We start from the raw sequence: 19,956 nt of genomic DNA on the forward strand, positions 1-19,956 counted from the left end.
TAGGGGTTAGCAAAAAAAGCCTCGCTATTTGCACGTAAAATCGATGATAAAAACAAAAATCGTCGCAAGAACGACGTTAAATAAAACACGGGCCTCTGTATATCCTCGTTAATTTGCTTGGGCCTTGCGACGAAACGAAAGACGGGCCCACGTAAAATCGATGATAAAACAAAAATCATCGCAAGAACGACGTTAAATAAAAGACGGGCCTCTGTATATCCTCGTTAATTTGCTTGGGCCTTGCGACAAAACGAAAGACGGGCCTCTGTCTTTCCTCGTTATTTTGCGACGAATTTTCGACGAACACTAATCCTATATATAGGCGAAACCGCAGCCCTCTTCATTTCCTCTCTAATTCCTCTCTACAGCCTCTCCATTTCCTCTCAACATGGTAACTCTCTTTCCTCTCTAAGTAGTTTAGGGAATTTAGATTAGGTGGTTAGTTTAGGGAATTTAGTTTACGAAATTAGTTTACAAAATTTAGGTTTCCTCATTTTATTAATTACGTAGTTAATACTGTTCATAATTTTTTATTTACTCTTGACTTTAATTTAGAAATTTAAATTTTGCAGACTATTCGTAGACACCAGCGTAGTGCTCACTACTCGCAGATGTTCGGTCCACCGGGTAGTCGGTTAGACCCGCCTTCACTTCCCGGTTCTTCTTCAGCTCCCGGTTCTTCGGGTCAGCAGGAGACCGTCCCCGAGACTCAATCTTCTCAGAGAGTCTCGCCTTCTTCTACGGCATCGCCATCAGTTCCTCATGTGCCTCCTCCGGTAGCTCCTCCTCCGATGCCAGCTCCTCATGTGCCTCCTCAGATGCCCGCCCATCAGGTTCATGCTGATTTGATGGTGCCAGCGAGTTGTCCTTACTCTCAGTACACTGTTGAGGACATTCTCGGTTTGCCAGGCAGAGAAGGCTTACCGATCATAGACCCCGACCGACCTGAAGGAACACTTTGGTATGTATGTTACATTTATTTTTTAAAATTCATTTGTGACTTTAATAAATATTTAAAACTTTGAATTTGTTTTTTTTTCCAGGTTTGGGGTTGATAACTGCCTTGCAACAGAAGTAACCGAGACGATTAAAGGTTACTTCTCCATGGCACATCCCAACTGGAAATCCACTCCGATCTACATCAGAAGGACGTGGTTCAAGATTTACGCTGTAAGTTTTTACAATTTATTCCTGATTTATATTTTTTTAAATTTTATTTTTCTAAACTAATTATTAATATTTTTTTTTTTTGCAGCAAAAATTTAATTGGTCCATGGGGGTCACTGAGAAGGTGCGGAAAGAGTTTATCGACAAGGCGAAGAAACGTTTGTTGGACACGGTCTCCAACTGGAAGGGTGACTGGATCGTGAAGGGCTATGAGCGGGGCAAACCCACAACCATCACCACGGACGTGTGGGATGGCCTCATCCGTTACTGGAGGGATCCTGATGCCATGAGAGTCGCCCAGTCTTGCTCCGCCTCCCGTAACTCGGTAGATGAGCACGGCCACAGGGCGATGCAACATAGTACGGGCCAAAAGCCACACGCCCGCGTCCGTTTGGAAATGGTACGTAATTTAAATATTTAACTTTTTGATTTTTAATATATATATATATATATATATAATAAAAACTTTCTTAACTATTTTTAGGCCAAGGAGTTGGGACGTTTACCGACTCTTATGGAACTTTTCGATCGGACCCACAAGAACAAGGCGGGCGCATTTGTAGATGAGAAGTCTGAGAAGATCTACAATGATGTGGCAGCTCGTATTGACGAGCGTGAGACCCAGCTGGCGCAGGAGTCCGCCGACGGATCACCCGTCGTCTTATCCACAATAGAAGTGGATAGAATTTACGAGGAGGTAAATTTTATATAAATTTTTTATTAATTCCATTTTACTTTAAAATTTAAATTTTAATATATATTTTATTGTTTTTTAAGGTCGCTCCCAAGAAAAAGGGACGTGTGTTGGGGATTGGTTCCGTCAACGATGTTCCGAGAGCGACTTCCTCTTATGGCCAGAGACGGGATGATGAAGTCTCTCAGCTGCGCGACGTGTTGGAGACGACACAACATCAGCTGTCGTCGACACAAAACGAGTTGGCCTCGACAAAATCGTCGTTCACAGCTCGTATGACTGGTCTCGAGAACTTCTTGGACGTCATAGCGGCCACAAATCCGGAATGGGAGGCCATGTTCAGGACCATGAGACAACAAAACCCCATTCCAGGCGAGACATCCGTGCAAGTCAACGAGGAAGATCTCTCGAGAAGGAGCGAGGAATTCTACGACGCGGCAATGCAGCATTAGTTTTTTTTTTTGTTATTGTATTTTAAAATTCAAAACTTATTTATATATTATATAATTTCATTTTAATTCGGCCAAAAAAAATTTTCTATTCGATTTAATTTCAATTAAAATTTTATTAATAAATTAAATAAATATAATTTTTATTTATAAATTCAGTAAATAGAAAACAAAGTAATTGCGTCGCTAATTCCCGATGTATTAACGAGGAAAATTAACGACGAAATATCGAGGAACAATTAACGAGGATTTTACGTGGATTTAGTTACGATTCTATTACGACGAATTGTTTTCGTGTTCCTTACGTTTTTATTACGACGAATTTATTTAGAGGTTTTTGCGGGTCTTTTACGACGAATCATTTACGAGTTTCTTACGAGGAAGCACAACGACCGCGTTACGTGGAAACCCCACGTGGTCTTTACGACGAAAACTTAATTCTTCTTTACGAGGAAAATATAACCTCGCTAATTAACGAGGAAATGGCGACGAATCTTCTCTTACGACAATCATATAACGACGAAACGCCTTTCATCGCCATTTCCTCGTAAGCCTTCTTTTCCGAGGAAATAACGACGATTTTGGCCGTCGTTAAATTTGTGTTTTCTTGTAGTGTCGAAGTGAACTATTAGTTAGAGAGCTATAAGTTCAAAACGAACTGATACCAAGGATGAACGGCATAGTAATCAAATCCTCCCTTTGGTTGACTTCGTTTCCCATGAAGCTGTTTCTGTTCTTAACTGATCTTGTTCTCTGCACCTTAAGTTGTCAAATATTTGAGCAAAGTCAAAGCTCATTTTTGACTTCCTTGAAAAAGTGGTGACATCAAGCTTCCACGTGGCAGGATAGTGTCCGTCCAGAACCCCTTCAGTAGCCTGCAAGAAATATGGAATATATATTACAAATTAATAAGGCCAGAAAATGGAGAATCCCAATATATAAAGACGGATGAGGGCCATGAGGCTACCTCAAAATATTTGATGAGTTTTTTTGAGTGATGCCCTAGACTTCCAGCATATATAACTTACCCTCCTCGTTTCATCAACAGAAGTTGCATACTTGCATTAATCCAAAGATGATTTGTCAAATGTATTCTGGTTTCGGGACTCAAAAGTAGAGTATTCCATGGGCAAACCTCATCGACGGATTTGAAAATGTGATGCCCTAAGAATAACAATGGCGGCAGCCCTTGCATACCAGATGTAGGCTCGTCCATGAAGATTAAAGAAAGCGCTACTAATTCAACTGAAATAGTAAGCCTTTTCCTTTGTTCCGGCAAACGACCATTAACTCGAGGAAGGCCAAGTATAGAGTTTTTAAGAGGTTTAATTTCCACTAACTCCATTACTTCTTCAACAAACATCTATCATTCACATAAAATGGCAAAAGAGGTTACAACTTTTATAACTCGCGAGTAGTTATGAGAACATAATTAATTTTTCAGCTTAGTAATAGTACTTACCTCTCGTTTTTCGCATCTATATCAACATCTTTGCCACCTGTTATAATGGAATTCAAGGAACAACTCACAATAAAAAATTCGCTCCGGTCTTGATCAGCCTCGGGATCAAGATTAAATTTGGTTTCTTCACCAGCCATCTTCATCACAACAATGTCCCCTCTCTCTATCACTCCCCTTCAGCCAGTCTGCTATATTAAACCCTTGAATCAGATTCTCCTCTCAAGCTATTCTCATATTTCCCTAGCCATTGCTTTAGCCTCCACTTCCTTTCATGGACGTGATTTATCTCAGACGACAATATATCTTCCCTTACCCATGCTGCATATGGCAATAGCTGCCTCTTCTTCTTGACCTTATACTCCTCATGAAAGGCTTTGTTAGCTTCCATGGCAAAAGCATGGAAAGTTTTATTCTGCTTTCGGTACTCTTTCTTGTACCAACATCATGTATATGTATCTTTAGAGGCTCATATTTAATTAGAGGCTCAGCATCCCAGGTCAAGTTTCTTTTGTAACATGGGATCCAAGACTTGCCACCGGAATCAACACCATAATTCTTGGGGACCTTCAACCTCCAAAGTACCTATGAATTAAAAATTATCTCATATGAGGCATCGACGAATCAAAACCATCTTTATCACGCATATTCACCAATCTGCAAGAATTAAAAAAAATCAAGAATGAACTGAACTGTATGTAATATCGGTAGTAGATGAAAGGTTGAGTGGAAATACAGAGTAACAGAATTTTTGAGACCAAAACTCAGATCATGATAACCATTTGAGCATATGAAATGGAAAATGGAGGATGAAAAAACTGGTTCTAGTTACTAAACTCTCAAAGGATCAAAATCTCCACAGTAAATGAAATATGTAAGTCAAATTACGCCATGTAATCTTGTGCATGCCCAATTTTTTGTTCAACTAATTTGGTATGCGTAAATTTAACTATGTGAAGATTTACCGTGAAATTATGCGTTTAAGTAAACATTAAACTTGGTAATGACGTAACTATACTCATCACAATTTATAGGAGAAGAGAAAGTGTTTTCTCTGAAAATAAAAATAACCAGAACAATAGTTAGAGAGAAGAACATTGCATAGGCATATGTTCAGACCAGAACCATTGTGCTAAATATGGGGCTATTTCTCACATTAATGTTCGGTTCTGTTCATTGAGATACTTCCTTGCACCTGTGACTTTCCATATCCCAGGCCCAGTAGTCGCATATAGTGGATCTGTTTTGAACAATTCAAAATTCACAACCAGACATAAAACATATTTCATATAAAGCACTACTAAAATGATAAGCAATACCTTTGGCTTGACAACACTCTCAAACTGTCGAGCACGTAACCACTGGGTGTTATGGCCAAAATCTCAACATTAAATGAAGAAAACTATAGCGGTGGATACGACGGAGGGAGTCGTGTCTCTGGCGAAGTATCTTGGATCAAACATGCAAGCACACGGAAGTCTCTCAGATTAAGGATATGTATGTTATGAATCTGAGTAGTAAAATAGTATTTATTGAAGTAAAGGGAAGTACAAAGTGCAATTAAAAATATCTAGACCTCATCTCGGTCAACGCTGACTCATAACGTCAAGCTAATATCTGTATTACAAATTGCATAAAGTGTAAACTAATTATTCTCTTAGTATTTATACTCTCATAAGCTTCCCTTCACATCAATCCACGTCAGCTCAGTCGAGCTTCTCTAACTCCAACCGCATCCCTTCTAACTGCTTATCTTCCAACTTCCTATCATTGAACTGCTTATCACTCAACTCTTCTCCAGCTGATCTCTTCTTCTTCCTATAATAAGCTCTCCACGGCCTATCAATACCTCTGAACGAAGATTCAGCTTGTCCTCAAACTTAGCAGTTGGAAACGACATAACAGCTTCGCTCATGCGTACCCACTCTGATTCATGATCAGGTAGCCCTCTCCACTTAATCAATATCTCCAAATTCCCTTCAGCATCGTAACGAGAATCCAACACATCCTCAGGTTCAATCACCAACTCATCTTCAGCAGATAACACCGACGGTAACGGAGTCACCTCGTGATCACAACCCAACACCTGCTTTAGTTGTGACACATTGAACACAGGATGAACCCTTGATTCCACAGGTAACTCCAAACAATATACAGCATTACCCACTTTAGCCAAAACCCGAAACGGACCATAATACCGTGCCGCCAACTTCTTGCACAGGCGTTTTGTCACTGAGTTTTGTCTATAAGGCCGACGCTTCAGAAATACCAAATCACCCTCCTGAAACTGTAAATCTCTTCTATGCTTATCCGCATTATTTTTCATAAGCTGTTGAGCATGAATCAGATGAGACTTTATATCCTTCAATAGTATATCTCTCTCCTGTAACGACCTCTCCAACTCAAAATTCCCGGTAGATCCTCGTTCATAACAGAGCAACTGAGGAGGATCCCTTCCATATAGCACCTTGAAAGGAGAACATTGAATAGCCGTGTGAAAGCTTGTGTTATACGAATACTCAGCCCATGCTAAATAAGAACCCCACTTCTTCGGATGAGCTGATGAGAAACACAGAAGATAAGTCTCCAACCCAAGATTGAGTACCTCTGTTTGACCATCAGTCTGTGGGTGATACGCAATACTATACTTCAGTTTCGTACCCGCCAATCGAAAGCAATCCTGCCAAAAAGAACTCAAAAAGACACGGTCCCTATCAGATACAATGTACTGAGGAAATCCATGTAACTTAACAATCTCCTTTATGAACAGCTGAGCCACATCAGATGCAGAAAACGGATGTCGCAATGCCAAAAAATGTCCATATTTACTCAAATGATCAACAACCACCAAAATGACGTTATGCCCTGAAGATAAAGGAAGTCCTACCACAAAGTCAAGAGAGATATCCTCCCAAACCCTCTCTGGAATTGGTAAGGGCTGAAGTAATCCAGCAGGACATAGGGTTGTATACTTATGAGTCTGACAAATCATACACTCGCCCACAAACTTCTGTATAACTTTCGACATTTGCTCCCAATAAAACGCCTCCTGAATCCGTTTCTTGGTACGCAACACGCCACCGTGACCACCAATAACACTCGAATGAAACGCTTGCAGTATCAAAGGTATGAATGCTAAAGATTTGGGAATCAACAATCTTCCTTTATAATGCAAGCGATCATTATTGATGCTGTAACCCGCTCTCTTCAACTCACCCTTTAAAAACTGACTACGCAATATCTGAATATGCGTATCATCTTCAATCTCTGTATATAAATCCTGCAGCTGGAGAGACGCTGGTACTGTTAATGGCAAAAGATCCTGAGATTGTAAAACAGTAGACATAAAAGCCATTCTTGAAAGACCATCTGCTGCTGCATTCTCAACTCCAGGTTTATACATAATGTCGAAATCATACCCCAATAGTTTCGATAACAAGCATTGATAATCCATAGACACCTCACGCTGCTCTAATAAGTACTTCAAGCTCTTCTGTTCAGTCCTTACTACAAAGCGACGACCCATCAACTAGTGCTTCCATTTCACCACAGCCTGCACTATAGCCATCAGTTCACGCTCGTAGACAGGTTTTAATTGTTCACGAGCCGTCATACCACGACTAAAGTAGGCAACCGGTCTGTCATTCTGCATCAACACAGCACCTATGCGAAACCATGAGGCATCAGACTCCACCACAAACAATTCTTTAAAATCTGGCAATACCAACACCGGCGCTGAAGTCATTGCTGTCTTCAAGGTTTCAAACGCCGACTGTGCCCGTGGAGACCACTCAAATAGATCCTTTTTTAACAATCCAATGAGAGGTCGAGCAATTGTCCCATAATCCTTAACGAATCATCTGTAGTACCCCGTTAGGCCTAACAAGCCACAAATCTCCTTGATAGATTTCGGAAATGGCCACTCCACCACTGCTTTAGTCTTATTTGGATCAGTAGACATGCCATTCGCAGTGATGATATGGCCTAAGTACTCGATCGACTGTTGACCGAAAGAACACTTCTTTTTATTCGCAAAAAGCTTCTGTTTATGAAAGACAACCAAGACTTGCTGGAGATGATCAACATGTTCCTCCAACGTCGCGCTATATATTAGTATATCATCGAAGAATACTAATACAAAACGCCGCAAGAAAGGTCGAACGATATCATTCATAAGAGCCTGGAATGTTGCTGGCGCATTCATCAGCGCAAAAGGCATAACAAGGAACTCGTAGTGTCCATCCATAGTTCGGAACGCCGTCTTATCAATATCCTCAGGTTGCATTCGGATTTGATGATAACCAGAGCAAAGATCCAACTTAGAAAAGAAATTTGTGCGATACAACTCGTCCAACAGTTGATCAATGAGAGGAATAGGGAATTTATCATGTATCGTTGCTCTATTCCACGCTCTATAGTCCACACAAAACCTGAACGACTTGTCCTTCTTCTTCACAAGTAGAACGGGGCTTGAAAATGGACTACGACTCGGTCTGATAATCCCTGATTCCAGCATCTCCTTGACCATCTTCTCCATGACTTCCTTCTGAGAGTGAGGATACCGGTAGGGTCGCACACTGACGGTCCACAATTGGGCAGTAATTCAATAGCATGCTCGTGGCCTCGTTCAGACCCTTGTGGTATATCAAAGATGTGTTCATTCCTATGAAGCACCCCCATTAGCTCTATAGGAACTGTCTCCTCCGACTGCACTTCTACATTTTGTAATACTCCCATTGGTGACTGTAGTTCTTGTGAGCGACAATATTGCAACATCTTCAGCGTGGGTGTATCATGTAAAGAGCGATCTCCCTTTATTGTCACCCACGAACCCTCGTACATGAAAGATAACTCTTGATCTTCCCAATCTACAATACATTTCCCAAAAGTTCTCAACCATTGAACTCCCAACACTAGATCAGTGTTGCCTAACTCCAAGGCTATGAAGTTGGAATTGAATTTTGACTCGTCAATAGAAAATTGCAAGTCTTGAAACATGCACATTCCTTTCACTGAAACTCCAGTCCCCAACTTTATATCCAACTCCGGTGTTGCCACTGGTAAAATATGCAGCTTCGCCATTAACGACGGCGATGCAAAATTATGAGTTGCACCACTATCCAATAACATCACCACTTCAACCTTTCCAATCCTTCCTCTCACCTTGGTTGTAGTTGGTGAGGAAATTCCCATAAAGGCGTTGTAAGAAAATGTCATCAAGCCCGGCTGCATCTCTTGAATTATTTCCTCCGAAGACTCCAACGTTTCTACCATACTCTCCTCAAGAACTTCCAACGCCAATCCATTCACAACCATCATAATCTGCAGTTCCGGACTGCTACACGGGTAACCCTTATACCACTTTCACTTACATTTGAAACAAATTTCATCTCTCCTCATTCTGTCCAACTCCTCATCAGTGTGGTATTGTCGAGGTCGTAAGGGAGGTTTATCTTGACGTGCCCTTCCCGCATAATTATCTTGTTGTCTGACAGGCCCAGTCTTATCTGGAATCAACACAGTGCGCTTCTGAAATCCCGTAGTTTGGTTAGAGGAATTGTAGCGGTAACCTGATTGTTTATCCGAACCCATAACCTTGCAGAAATTTGTACTATGCATCTTCAACACCGCTAGTTTGTGATTCGTTAAACCTTTAGGCTCCTTTATACGAATTACCTCTTTCATCTCAGGTTTGAGACCATTGTAGAAAACCTTGATCAAGTTCTTCTCATCAATCCCAGTGACTTGGTTCCTCAATGCCTCAAATTCATTCACATAATCTATAATCTCTCCCGTTTGCTGCCGACAGAATAGACGTGCTGCTGGTTCATCATCGAGAGATCCTGCAAATCTATCCAAAAGACGATCCGTAAACTGCTGCCAACTCACAAACGGATCCTCAATCAACTCTCCATTAAACAATTCAACACTGCTCCTTCCAAACTCAACGAAACCAAGTGAAGCTTCTCCTCCTCATTGTAATTCCCAATACAAAAGAATCTCTCAACTCTCGAAATTCAATAAAACGGCAATTTACCAGAAAACACAGGCATATCGACTTTCTTTAACATTGAATCTCGATTCGCTAAAGAACTACCAATTCCTCGATAACCTAGCTGATCTGGAGCTTGATCCAGCGTAGAGTGAGTAATCGGTACCTGATTATCCAGATCTGTTGGCGTCGACGCAATCTCCTTACCGCTTCGTTGTGGAACGAACGTGTGAGCCTCGATTCGAGCGAGGGTTCCACTGATCAGGATCATCCGTCGTTCTAGAGCTCCGATCTTCGAATTCGACTCCGTTCTGATGTTGATGATCTGCTTCTCCAAGGAATTGAATCTCTCCGTCGAATCTCTCCGTCGAACCTCGAATTGCTTGAGCTAATTTGTCGCATCCAATACGCAAAATGTCGACATCGTCTTGTAATCTCGCCACCCAAGGATCAATCGGTATCTCTTGATCCGCCATGATTGAAGCTCAACGTGAAATTTCGATCCAGTATCACAAGCGCATCATTTGTTATGAATCTGAGTAGTAGAATAGTATTTATTGAAGTAAAGGGAAGTACAAAGTGCAATTACAAATATCTAGACCTCATCAAGGTCAACGCTGACTCATAACGTCAAGCTAAAATCTGTTTTACAAATTGCATAAAGTGTAAACTAATTACTCTCTTAGTATTTATACTCTCATAAGCTTCCCTTCACATTAATCCACGTCAGCTCAGTCGAGCTTCTCTAACTCCAACCGCATCCCTTCCAACTGCCTATCATTGAACTGCTTATCACTCAACTCTTCTCCAACTGATCTCTTCTTCTTCTTATAATAAGCTCTCCACGGCCTATCAATGTACCCTTGGTGGCAGACGACGTCACCGGATCCAAGCGTGTGAGCTTCTCCGTCACGTCAGTGTAACGATGGAGAACCGGAGGCAAGTATTTTGTCCAGTGGTAGAAGCTGGAAAGATCTACAGACTCGAATGAGTTTATATCGGAGGAGAAACAAAGGGAATTGGAATAATCTCTCGTGAATGGAGGAGTAAAAACATAATTAAATGTAAAGTGGGGGTCAACATTAATACACCTTAGCAGCAAATTGCAGAGAAATGAATTTTCCGATGGGAATGCAAGAGGCGTCGTTGAAAGATCTATGGTTGGAGTGAGAGACGTGGCATATTGGAGTCTTCTAATTGGTTGATTTAATTTGCTGAGTTGAATAGGCTGAGAGTGCTTTATATTCTCCTTTTAGTATTGTAAGATTTGAGAGAATTCCTATTATTTTAATATATTAATTTTTTTACATAAAAACAATTGTTTATAGAAAAATTCTCTAGGATAGCATTAAAAGGTTTATTTATCGTAAATATAGCACACAGTTCAAAATGATCAAAATATTTCATTAAATAATTAAAAAACACTCGCACCCTAAGATTAACTAATCTAGCTTAGGATTTAGATTTGAAGAGTGTTTTTTCGATGAAGAGTGGAGTTTTAGGGATGGGATTTAGGATTTAAAAAAATAATTAAATTTAAAATAATAATTTGAAATAGTTTTACAAATAATTTTGGATTTTAAAATAAAATTTTGGAAAAAAAAAGTTTTGAAAAAAGTTCGCGGAAAATCAGAAAAAGTTGGAAGTGAAAGTTGTAACTTTCGAAATAATAGAAATTTTCTTTACCTTTTTAATTATTTATATATTTTATAAAGTAAGGGTAAACATATCTTTTTCTTCTTTAATGAAAACTTTTTTGATATTTTTTTTTCTTGTATAGTGTTTTGGTAAAAATAAAACCATTTTAGGGTCACTGAGGAGATCTGCCCATTTTGATATTAGATTTTTATTTTCTTAATATCATATATTTTTTGTTTATAAAATAGTGTATACATTTTCTTTTTTTCTTTTTGTACGGATTCGAATATCTAGATATCTATACGGATCGATATCCGGAGGTTGGATATCTTACCGGATCCGGACATCCTAAAATTTATGACATTTGTATCCGTCTCATCAGCTTATAATCGGTTAAAGAAAATATTTTAACATATATATACATGTTTGGATTCAAGATGGTACAAGGAGGTAGACATTGCATCAAAGTTGCCACCTTACTTCAGACACATAATCATCGAAAGTCATTTCTTGATACAAGCGGTGTTCTCCGATCCACAACTCTCACGTGCAAGGATTATGTTGACTCAGTATTACACCATTTTAACGATTATAGATGACACATTCGACAGATATGCGTCTCTTCCTGAGGCTGAAATCCTCGCCAATAGCTTGGAAAGGTATCAAAATTTCATATAAGCAATGAACATTACGTAAACCAAAAAAAAACAATCATTATGATGGTGGTGGTGGTGGTGGTGATGATGATGTACAGGTGTACTCCCGATCATGCCATGGATAACCAACCTGAATATTTGAAAGCCGTACTAAACTTTATATTGGATACTTTAGAAGATTTTGAAAAAGAACTTAGGTCGGAAGGAAAAACTTACAGTGTGGAAGCCAATATAGAAGAGGTAACCAATCAATCAAGGATAATATATATATTGTTTCGTAGGATTGATATTCAAAAGAAAAGAAAAAAAATAACGAGAATTTCGTAGCTGTAACGGTTTTGTTATACTTTTGAGCTTGCAGTTCAAGGCAGCTGTGAAAGCCTACTTTGAACATGCAAAATGGGCACATGCCGCTCACCTGCCTAGCTTTGAGGAGTACATGGAGGTAGCTGAGGTGGAGATCGGAGTGTACGTAATTTTGGCTGGTTATTTCATCTGGCTGGGAAAGATAGCTACCAAGGAAGCTTACGAGTGGCTTTAATCTAGACCAAGACTGGTCAAATCTATATCTGTTAGAGGTCGTCTTATGAATGATATAACCGGTTTTGAGGTAAGAATCTGAACAATTTCTCTCTTCACGCTTTGTTGTCTTGCAATATTTCTTAAACTTTGATTAGGATGACATGAGTAGAGGACAGCTCACGAATGCAGTCAACTGTTATATGAAGCAGGATGGAGTTACCAAACAAGACGCTTTAAGAGAGCTACATAAAATGGTTGCAGATACCGATAACATAATAAATGAGGAGCTCTTGACGACAGCTGGTGTGTCAAGTTTGGTTCTCAAGACAGTAATGGGTCTTGCACAATCGATCACCGTCTGCTACAATGGATGTGAAGGATACACTCGCCCCGAAGGAAAAATCAAGGAGTACATGACTTCTATGTATGTTGATCAGATTCGTCTTTAACCACTTTGGAATGTCTAAAAGCGTGTTGCCTATGTTCTTGTTTTCTTTTACAAGGCCATGTCTTTGGTTTCTGCGGACTGATAGTTAGGTCGGTCACTCTTTAAATTAAAAAAACAAAAAGCATTTTCATTGTGACTATTGTCCGCTATAGTTGTTAGTTCACACACCTCTAATCAATGAATGTTTTACAAATATTCATTGCTTTCTGCTTGGAACCAGCATAATCAATCTTATTCCAGAAACGATTCACTTTCCACACGTCACATGACTTGACTATGGCTCTTACAAATATTCACATACCCAACCAAAAATACTACATTGACAAATCAATTGACCATTCTGTTTCCTATTTTATCAAAACATTCTCAAGTCAAAAACTAACAATGGCTCTTGCATAAATCGGCAAAACAAAATCATCAAGAGGTTTTCTCTTGCCTATAAAATACAAATGGAATGCAAAACTATAGAGTCCCTAACCCAAGGGAGGTTTCTGATGGATGGAAACCTGGTTTAGTTTCTCAACCGTTGGATTGTATAGTACAAGTGCCAAAAAGAAAAGTTTGATAAATACACCGAGTTCGTTTGCACCATGGCTGGGTATCAAAGTTTGCCAAATGTCTCTTAGAGACTCATGAGATGGTGAAAACAAAGTTCATTTACCTCTCTTGGGAGTGTAGTTTTAGCTCTCAGTCACCATGACCATTATGACTACTACTTCCTCCTCCGCTTGTCTTCTGACCTTCAACATTCTCACTGTTGTCGTTGTGTTGCCTCTTTCCTTCTCCTAACTGCTTTTCACAAGGGCTTTCAATTTTCCTCTTCCGACTAGGCACTGTTAAAGAAACATCATCATCTACCATTTCACCTTCTTCGGCATTGCACACCAAGTTGTTTCCATCAAGAAGATCGCCCTGTTCTGTACCCATATGATTGGTTTTGGAGTTCTTCTTCTGGTTATCTTTGTCATCGTCAACAGCTAATTCCACATCTTCAAGTTCTCTCTCGATCAAATCATCCTCATCTATCAGATCCTTTTTCCTCGTCCTTTCACCTTGCAACTTCTTAGCCTCTAGTTTAGCCTTCACCTTATCCCTAAGCAGTTTTAAGTCTTTCGGCGACTGGCTGACCGGAACATCACTTGTATTAACATTTCTAGATTTATCGTGAGCGGCGCTATCATCTGGAAGATGTGCACCTGTTCTCTCTGTTTTGTCCTTCGCCGGTTCCTCAACTCCCGGTCTAGACTTATCGGCTGGCTGATTTTCTGTATGCTCCGTAATGACACTACCTGCCTCACCACTCCCATTTTCATTCCTGTGGTTTTCTGTAGCTTTTGACGAGCCTCCATGACTATCAGATTTTGAATGTTCATGACTTGGGCGTTGTGCTGATATTGGTTTAGAACCAACGTGATGACCTGATCCTCCACCTACACTACTTTCGACTTCGCTTCCTTGAGATGCAGGAACACGGTTTTGCTCATAGAGCTCAAGCATTTGGTTGCTAACATCTGAGGCATACAAAAGGCAGTAGCTCTTAGCAGTTAGCATCATATCCAGATAATGAAAACAGTCTCATAAATCCTAATAAAAGAGGTGGTACTACTCTTACCCTCCAGTTGTCGAGGTGTGACATCAAATTCTTGCCACCAAACCTTCTCTCCATCCGATGGCAATTTCACTTTAAGGAACTTCGCAGCAAGAAAAATTGCACCCGCCGCAATGTGGTGAGGCTTAAATTGCAGGCAGAGTGACGTCCGCAGACTGCAAGCATCTTTTCATTGTATGAAGACGAATATACAAGGGCAGATAGCTTTTGAAGGAAACAGACTTATTAACGTACCCATCATTAACAAAATTCCATGCAACTTGGGCCAGAGCATTCTGTGCCACCTTAAATTTCTTTATTGCTTCAACAAGAGGTTTATAAGGATGATAAACATTGAAGTCAAATCCTAATGTAGAAAGTACAATCTTTTCTCCGCTTAGTATAAGCTCTTTTTGTTGCTCATATACTTCCTGCAAAAGTGAAATATAAGTTCAGTGCACCAGAATAGAAGTAACAGATAAGGTGACCAACTAGATCTGACGAAAGGGCAGTGACAGAAGAGGATTGTTCACAAACGACGAAAACTAGAATCTTAAGGTTACTACAACATCAATGCCGTCGGAAATAGAATATACAGGACAAAGGCCCATTCACTTATAACTTATAACTGACTAAGCATGAAGCAACGGAGATGAGAAGGTTTTAGTAGGACCTTTTGCTTAATTTTCTGTGCAGTAGCAGGATCCTTCTTGTGTATTATCTCATACGAGACCACAATAACATCTTTTAACGGCCTTGGAGTTTCTTCAACTTTTCCAGCAAGGAACATGCAGACAGTAGCAATCGTCTGGGTGTGGAACATGGACAAAAGGGCTCAGTAACAATCGTAAATCGTAATATATAATACTGTTCTGCTCTAGAAGGATCATCAGTAGAAAGAACTGTATGCATTAATACCAAGTATACTAAGAGAACGCTTAATAGTGTGCATCAAAACAGAAATCTTTGCAAGAAACCAGTGTAAATTCACCAATCGTATCAGCTAGTTTGCTCTCTATATAAACAAAGGTAACTGAGACAGTGGATATTATGGAAGACCAAGGAGCCATTTCTGTGCTAAAAATTCATGCAACAAACCTCCAGCAGAGCAGACTACTCAAACAACAAGAATAGACACTAATCATGGGCAAAAAATAAAAATAGACTCACCCTTCTGTCATTCCTAGCATGTGACTGGCGAATGAAGAACCGATGGCAGAAGATTATTGATGTAGCTATTGTAATCTGAGGACTATAAGAAAAAAAAACTAAATTAGTTGGATTCACTGAGAGAGCCAAAAGTGAAAGCTGACAGTGCAGATGAAACCACGTCTACATGAAGAACGATTCAACACTTGAGTGTATTTTTCACCATTATAAGCTAATTTTGCAAAGCAAAGACTACTGAGATATGTAACACAAGGAGAATTCACCAGTTTCACCTTTTGTTTGCCAATAACTCCGAGTATATAAATCATGTCCTAAAATGAAATCTACCAAATCAAAATTCTATAAATTTCAGAGCATAGATCCTACACAAACTACATGTAAAGGAATCACTACAATATATAAGCAAAATAGATGCATCATGCTTGGAAGAACTATCACATCATAAAACAAGCTAGCAACGCACCAAAATCTTAGGGAGAACGCCCATCTTACAGTAAAAAAAAAGGATGAGAAAAAATATACTTACACTTTCAATCTCATACCCAAGTCCTGCAAAAAGGTACAGTAAGACTTGCGGAGGTACGTTTCCTTCTTCAAGTCGATACCATCCAACCTGGAAGGTGAGTTTTCTTCAATTTCTTTCCTTCCAAAATACCAGCGGGAACCCTCTTCCTGATTTTCATTGGAGTTCCTGGAGTAGGAGGAAACGCCACTCTCATTGTATGAACATTCCCCACCCAATACTCCAGCCATTGCTTATCTTTCTCAAAACCCAATCTACCAAAATCAAAACCAATTTCTAAAAGAAGCGTGTCACTTTCATAATCTGACCTCAAAAGGGTACAAATCTGAGATTGCTTATCCATGAGCTGAGAGATTTATACCTTCTCAAAGTTAACTTGTGAGCAATTGAAGTATGATTCTAGCTTAGAGGGTTTTAATATCTGCGTGAATGATATGTATTTGAATAAGAAAGATAAGGTCTTTAAGGAATCGAGAAGAAGAGCTATTGACAAAATTGCCCAGCTAGTATTGGATTATAATCAAGCAATTCACCATGTAAAAGTTTCAAATTCTTCCCTATGGGATTCGACCTAAACACTAAATTACGAAACTAGATCGAGAAAAAAAACGTACGGTGGATCTGATAGATGCAAATCGTCCGTGAATACCGATGGAACACAAAAACCCTAATCAAAAGAAGAGAAATTGAAGTTAATACTTACGTATCAGTTTTGATCGGTTCTTCGGTTCGCGAATTGAAGAGGGAGATAACGCGTAGAGCAGCTGCGTTCGTCAAGCCGTAACCCTAGAGAGTCGAAAGAATCAGGAATAAAGGATTTTTTTTTTTTTTTTTTTTGATATATGACTCTTTTAGGTAAGGAAAACATTTTGGGGAAACAGTGAGAACTTTTGAGAATTAAGGGACGACAGAAGAAATAAAAATGGAAGTTACTTTTATCTTAAACAACAAAAATATTAATATTTAAGTATAACTTAGTTAATTTTTATTTATTTTTTTGAAATTCTCGGGATTTTTTCAAAAAGAAAAAACAATTTGAGACTAGGAGGTGTTATTGGTTTTCCCTCGGATTTGAGTCTTTGTATTTTTAACTAAAAAATCCAAACAAATCCATTCAAATCCATTATTAAATCAAATATATTAGTAAATTCGTACGATTGAATAACACTTGATTTGATATAAAATTTATGAATCATTAAACCAATAACACATGATTTTAATACAGATTTGAAAATCATAAAACCAATAACACTACATTTAGTTCAGATTTTCAAATACATTAAAATAGAGTTCCTTTATTTCTGTTATGAGATTTTTTCTAAGATTTCTTTTTTTATTATTTTCTTATTTTGTTATCGTAACTTATCCTGAGATAGTTTTTATTTTTGTTTTCTTTTTTAATTGAAAACGTGATTTACGTGGACCACTTTGATTAATTGGCTCAGGTTGATAAGTACTCAATTCGGATAAACTATAATCCGACTAGAATCAAAATAACCCCACAACAAACCTAAAACGTGGACTAAACAAACACAAATTTTCTCTTTTTGAACGGATGAAAATATAAAATATGTATCTTTTTGAAATAAAAGTTTTTTCTAGAATATGGATCTTTTAGGAACGAATGGAGCACAATTCACGAGGCCCTAAATGTCATATTTCTTATTCCACACCTTGATTCCACTACTTACCTTTGTACAACAATCATTTGTCCTCGGCTTCTTAAAAAACCTTCTTCTAGTTTGAAATCAGAGCATGCAATTCCTCTGGCAGTCCTAGCTGTGCCATTTATAATCAAACCAACGGCAAGGTTACGGGTTAGTCAACTTATGTACAAGCAGGTCAACATCGTTTTCGGTTCAATACACTCAGACCCACGATTAGCAACTCTTCCAATAATCAACGGTTCATAAAAGCTTTCATAATCAGTCCCATTGGCCTTCTAACCCCGCTGCATTGTTTGACTTGGTTTTGTTTCATGCGTGATTTCACAACACTCAGATAGTCAAATTTGTCAAGCACTTGATGTGCTACGGAAATTTCAGTTGTTTTTTGTCATAGTTCATTAGGTCTTTGTCTGGCCAATACCTAATGTTGTGTGAACATAACAAAAAAGATTAATTATTATACGTAAACAAATATGATCTTATCGAACCTTAGCAACTGCGCATGGTAAGTGGAAGTGACTTCCTATCATCAGAAAGCTTCACCGTCACAATTTTCGTCTGCTTTTCAAGAAACATAAAAAATAAAGTTTAGTCAAAGATTTAAAAAGAGAAAGAATAAGGTATTTGATACCAGTCGCAGTATCATTGGTGGTTTGCAACATAGGAAAGATGGACCGTTTGAAGATTTTCAGATCTTATGTCGAGTTGATGTTCTGTGTGTTTGATCCCACATTCTCTCATCAACCTTTGGAACACCAAGAATCATGCAAAAAGACAGATCAGAGAGAAGACAACAACATATTGAAGATTAAAAAGCTATTATTGGACTAATCTGTTATTATACTAAAGGAAAGAGAAACAGTATTAGCTAATCATACCTCTAAAGAAAGTGTCCAGATGCATGAAAACAACCAAAAGAACGATAGATAATAAACTTGTAAATCATCATGTCCACACCTTTCAGATGAAGAATCAGGCTCATGCATAGGCTCAAACCATCTTTTCATTCTTTCTTCTGCAGGGTTGTGCTATCAAATGCTGAAGTACTTGAAGAAGAAGAAGTATCAGTTCTGCTTTTATTGAACCTGATGACTCGCCTCCCTCCGATCTCCTCTAGTTCTATCTCGGTTACCACAAAATCCTGTCTGCAATTTGGACAAGATAACGTCTCATTAAGATAAGCACTGTCACTTTCAAATTGACAATATGTGTTGCATCTATCGCACTTTGTCCAAAAGGTACTGGCTTTCACATAATTCCATGAAAAATCTGGCTCACGCTTATATTGAGCCTTATTCCATGTAAAGCCAGGCTCAGTCTCAGTCTCAGCCTCAGGGTCAGACTCAGACTCATAATCATACTCATGTTTCGGCTTATTCCCTGAAAAGTCTGGCTTGTGTCGCTTTGGTTCTTTCTGGTACACTCCACTCTGCGTATCTGTTGATTTCCTCTTAAGATCATAAGAAAATCTCTGAGCCTTATCAGATAAGAGACACCAACCTTCTGAGATCAGCTTAAACGCCTCGGTTGCGCCAGTAAACTTGTTCTTGTCAGGATGAAGCAAAAGAGCTAACTTCTTGTACTGTCTTTTCAAATCTTCATCAGTAACCGAAGGATCAACACCAAGAACTCCATACCAATCAGCTTCTCCTTTTCTGTTGATCTTGTCTGATGCAGAGATGTAGACATCGATCATCATCGACACTTGTTTCAATCCATCGAGCTTTGGATACAAATTCTCAGCCTTGTTGACGAATTTCTTGGCACCTACGTAATCGTTCTCTGAGATTTTCTTCTCCTTGTTACTTTCCATGTAACTTGATGATCCCAATACTACCAATGTTTCTTACAGATCACGGAACCGTGCAATCGTTAGCCCTAAATCTTGTTTTGATTGATCCCCAAATAACTAGCCTTAAAACCCTAGAGACGAGCTGCGAGGGGGTGAAGAAGAGAGGGGAGTAATAGGGACACAACAATTAT

The 19,956-nt window shown here is 39.0% G+C and overlaps 3 protein-coding genes and 1 long non-coding RNA gene across 8 annotated transcripts; 1 reads left to right on the top strand and 3 right to left on the bottom strand.

Annotated features, from left to right (window-relative positions):
* Positions 1-2,425: 2,425 nt before the first annotated feature.
* Positions 2,426-10,585, bottom strand: LOC125583859. Its single transcript, XR_007320893.1, has 6 exons — positions 9,928-10,585; positions 5,089-5,218; positions 4,925-5,009; positions 3,773-4,426; positions 3,278-3,673; positions 2,426-3,185 (listed from the first exon to the last, which is right to left on the bottom strand). It is a non-coding gene; the product is annotated as an uncharacterized LOC125583859 (long non-coding RNA).
* A 1,372-nt stretch (positions 10,586-11,957) lies between these two features.
* On the top strand, positions 11,958-13,026 carry LOC125583253 (terpenoid synthase 26-like). The gene is made up of 5 exons (XM_048749888.1): positions 11,958-12,058; positions 12,154-12,295; positions 12,417-12,523; positions 12,632-12,665; positions 12,733-13,026. Exons 1-5 carry the CDS (start codon positions 11,958-11,960, stop codon positions 13,024-13,026), a joined length of 678 nt encoding a protein of 225 aa, XP_048605845.1.
* Positions 13,027-13,396: 370 nt separating this feature from the next.
* LOC125575006 (cyclin-T1-4-like) lies at positions 13,397-17,154 on the bottom strand. 5 transcript variants are annotated; one of them, XM_048751387.1, is made up of 8 exons: positions 17,010-17,154; positions 16,668-16,727; positions 16,310-16,582; positions 15,784-15,865; positions 15,287-15,421; positions 14,869-15,044; positions 14,638-14,789; positions 13,397-14,536 (listed from the first exon to the last, which is right to left on the bottom strand). In XM_048751387.1, exons 3-8 carry the CDS (start codon positions 16,534-16,536, stop codon positions 13,713-13,715), a joined length of 1,596 nt encoding a protein of 531 aa, XP_048607344.1. In that variant the 5' UTR covers positions 16,537-16,582; positions 16,668-16,727; positions 17,010-17,154; the 3' UTR covers positions 13,397-13,712. The 5 variants fall into 5 exon arrangements, with proteins under 5 accessions (XP_048607344.1, XP_048607345.1, XP_048607346.1 ...); XM_048751388.1 differs by having other exon boundaries at positions 16,310-16,560; positions 17,010-17,152; XM_048751389.1 differs by lacking the exon at positions 16,668-16,727 and having other exon boundaries at positions 16,310-16,560; positions 17,010-17,124.
* A 1,822-nt stretch (positions 17,155-18,976) lies between these two features.
* LOC125583254 (dnaJ homolog subfamily B member 14-like) lies at positions 18,977-19,786 on the bottom strand. Its single transcript, XM_048749889.1, has 2 exons — positions 19,200-19,786; positions 18,977-19,118 (listed from the first exon to the last, which is right to left on the bottom strand). The coding sequence occupies exons 1-2, from the start codon at positions 19,784-19,786 to the stop codon at positions 18,977-18,979; spliced, it is 729 nt and encodes a 242-aa protein (XP_048605846.1).
* Between the last annotated feature and the right edge of the window lie 170 nt (positions 19,787-19,956).

The sequence above is a fragment of the Brassica napus genome, chromosome C3, assembly GCF_020379485.1.
Source record: "Brassica napus cultivar Da-Ae chromosome C3, Da-Ae, whole genome shotgun sequence".
NCBI lineage: Eukaryota > Viridiplantae > Streptophyta > Magnoliopsida > Brassicales > Brassicaceae > Brassica > Brassica napus.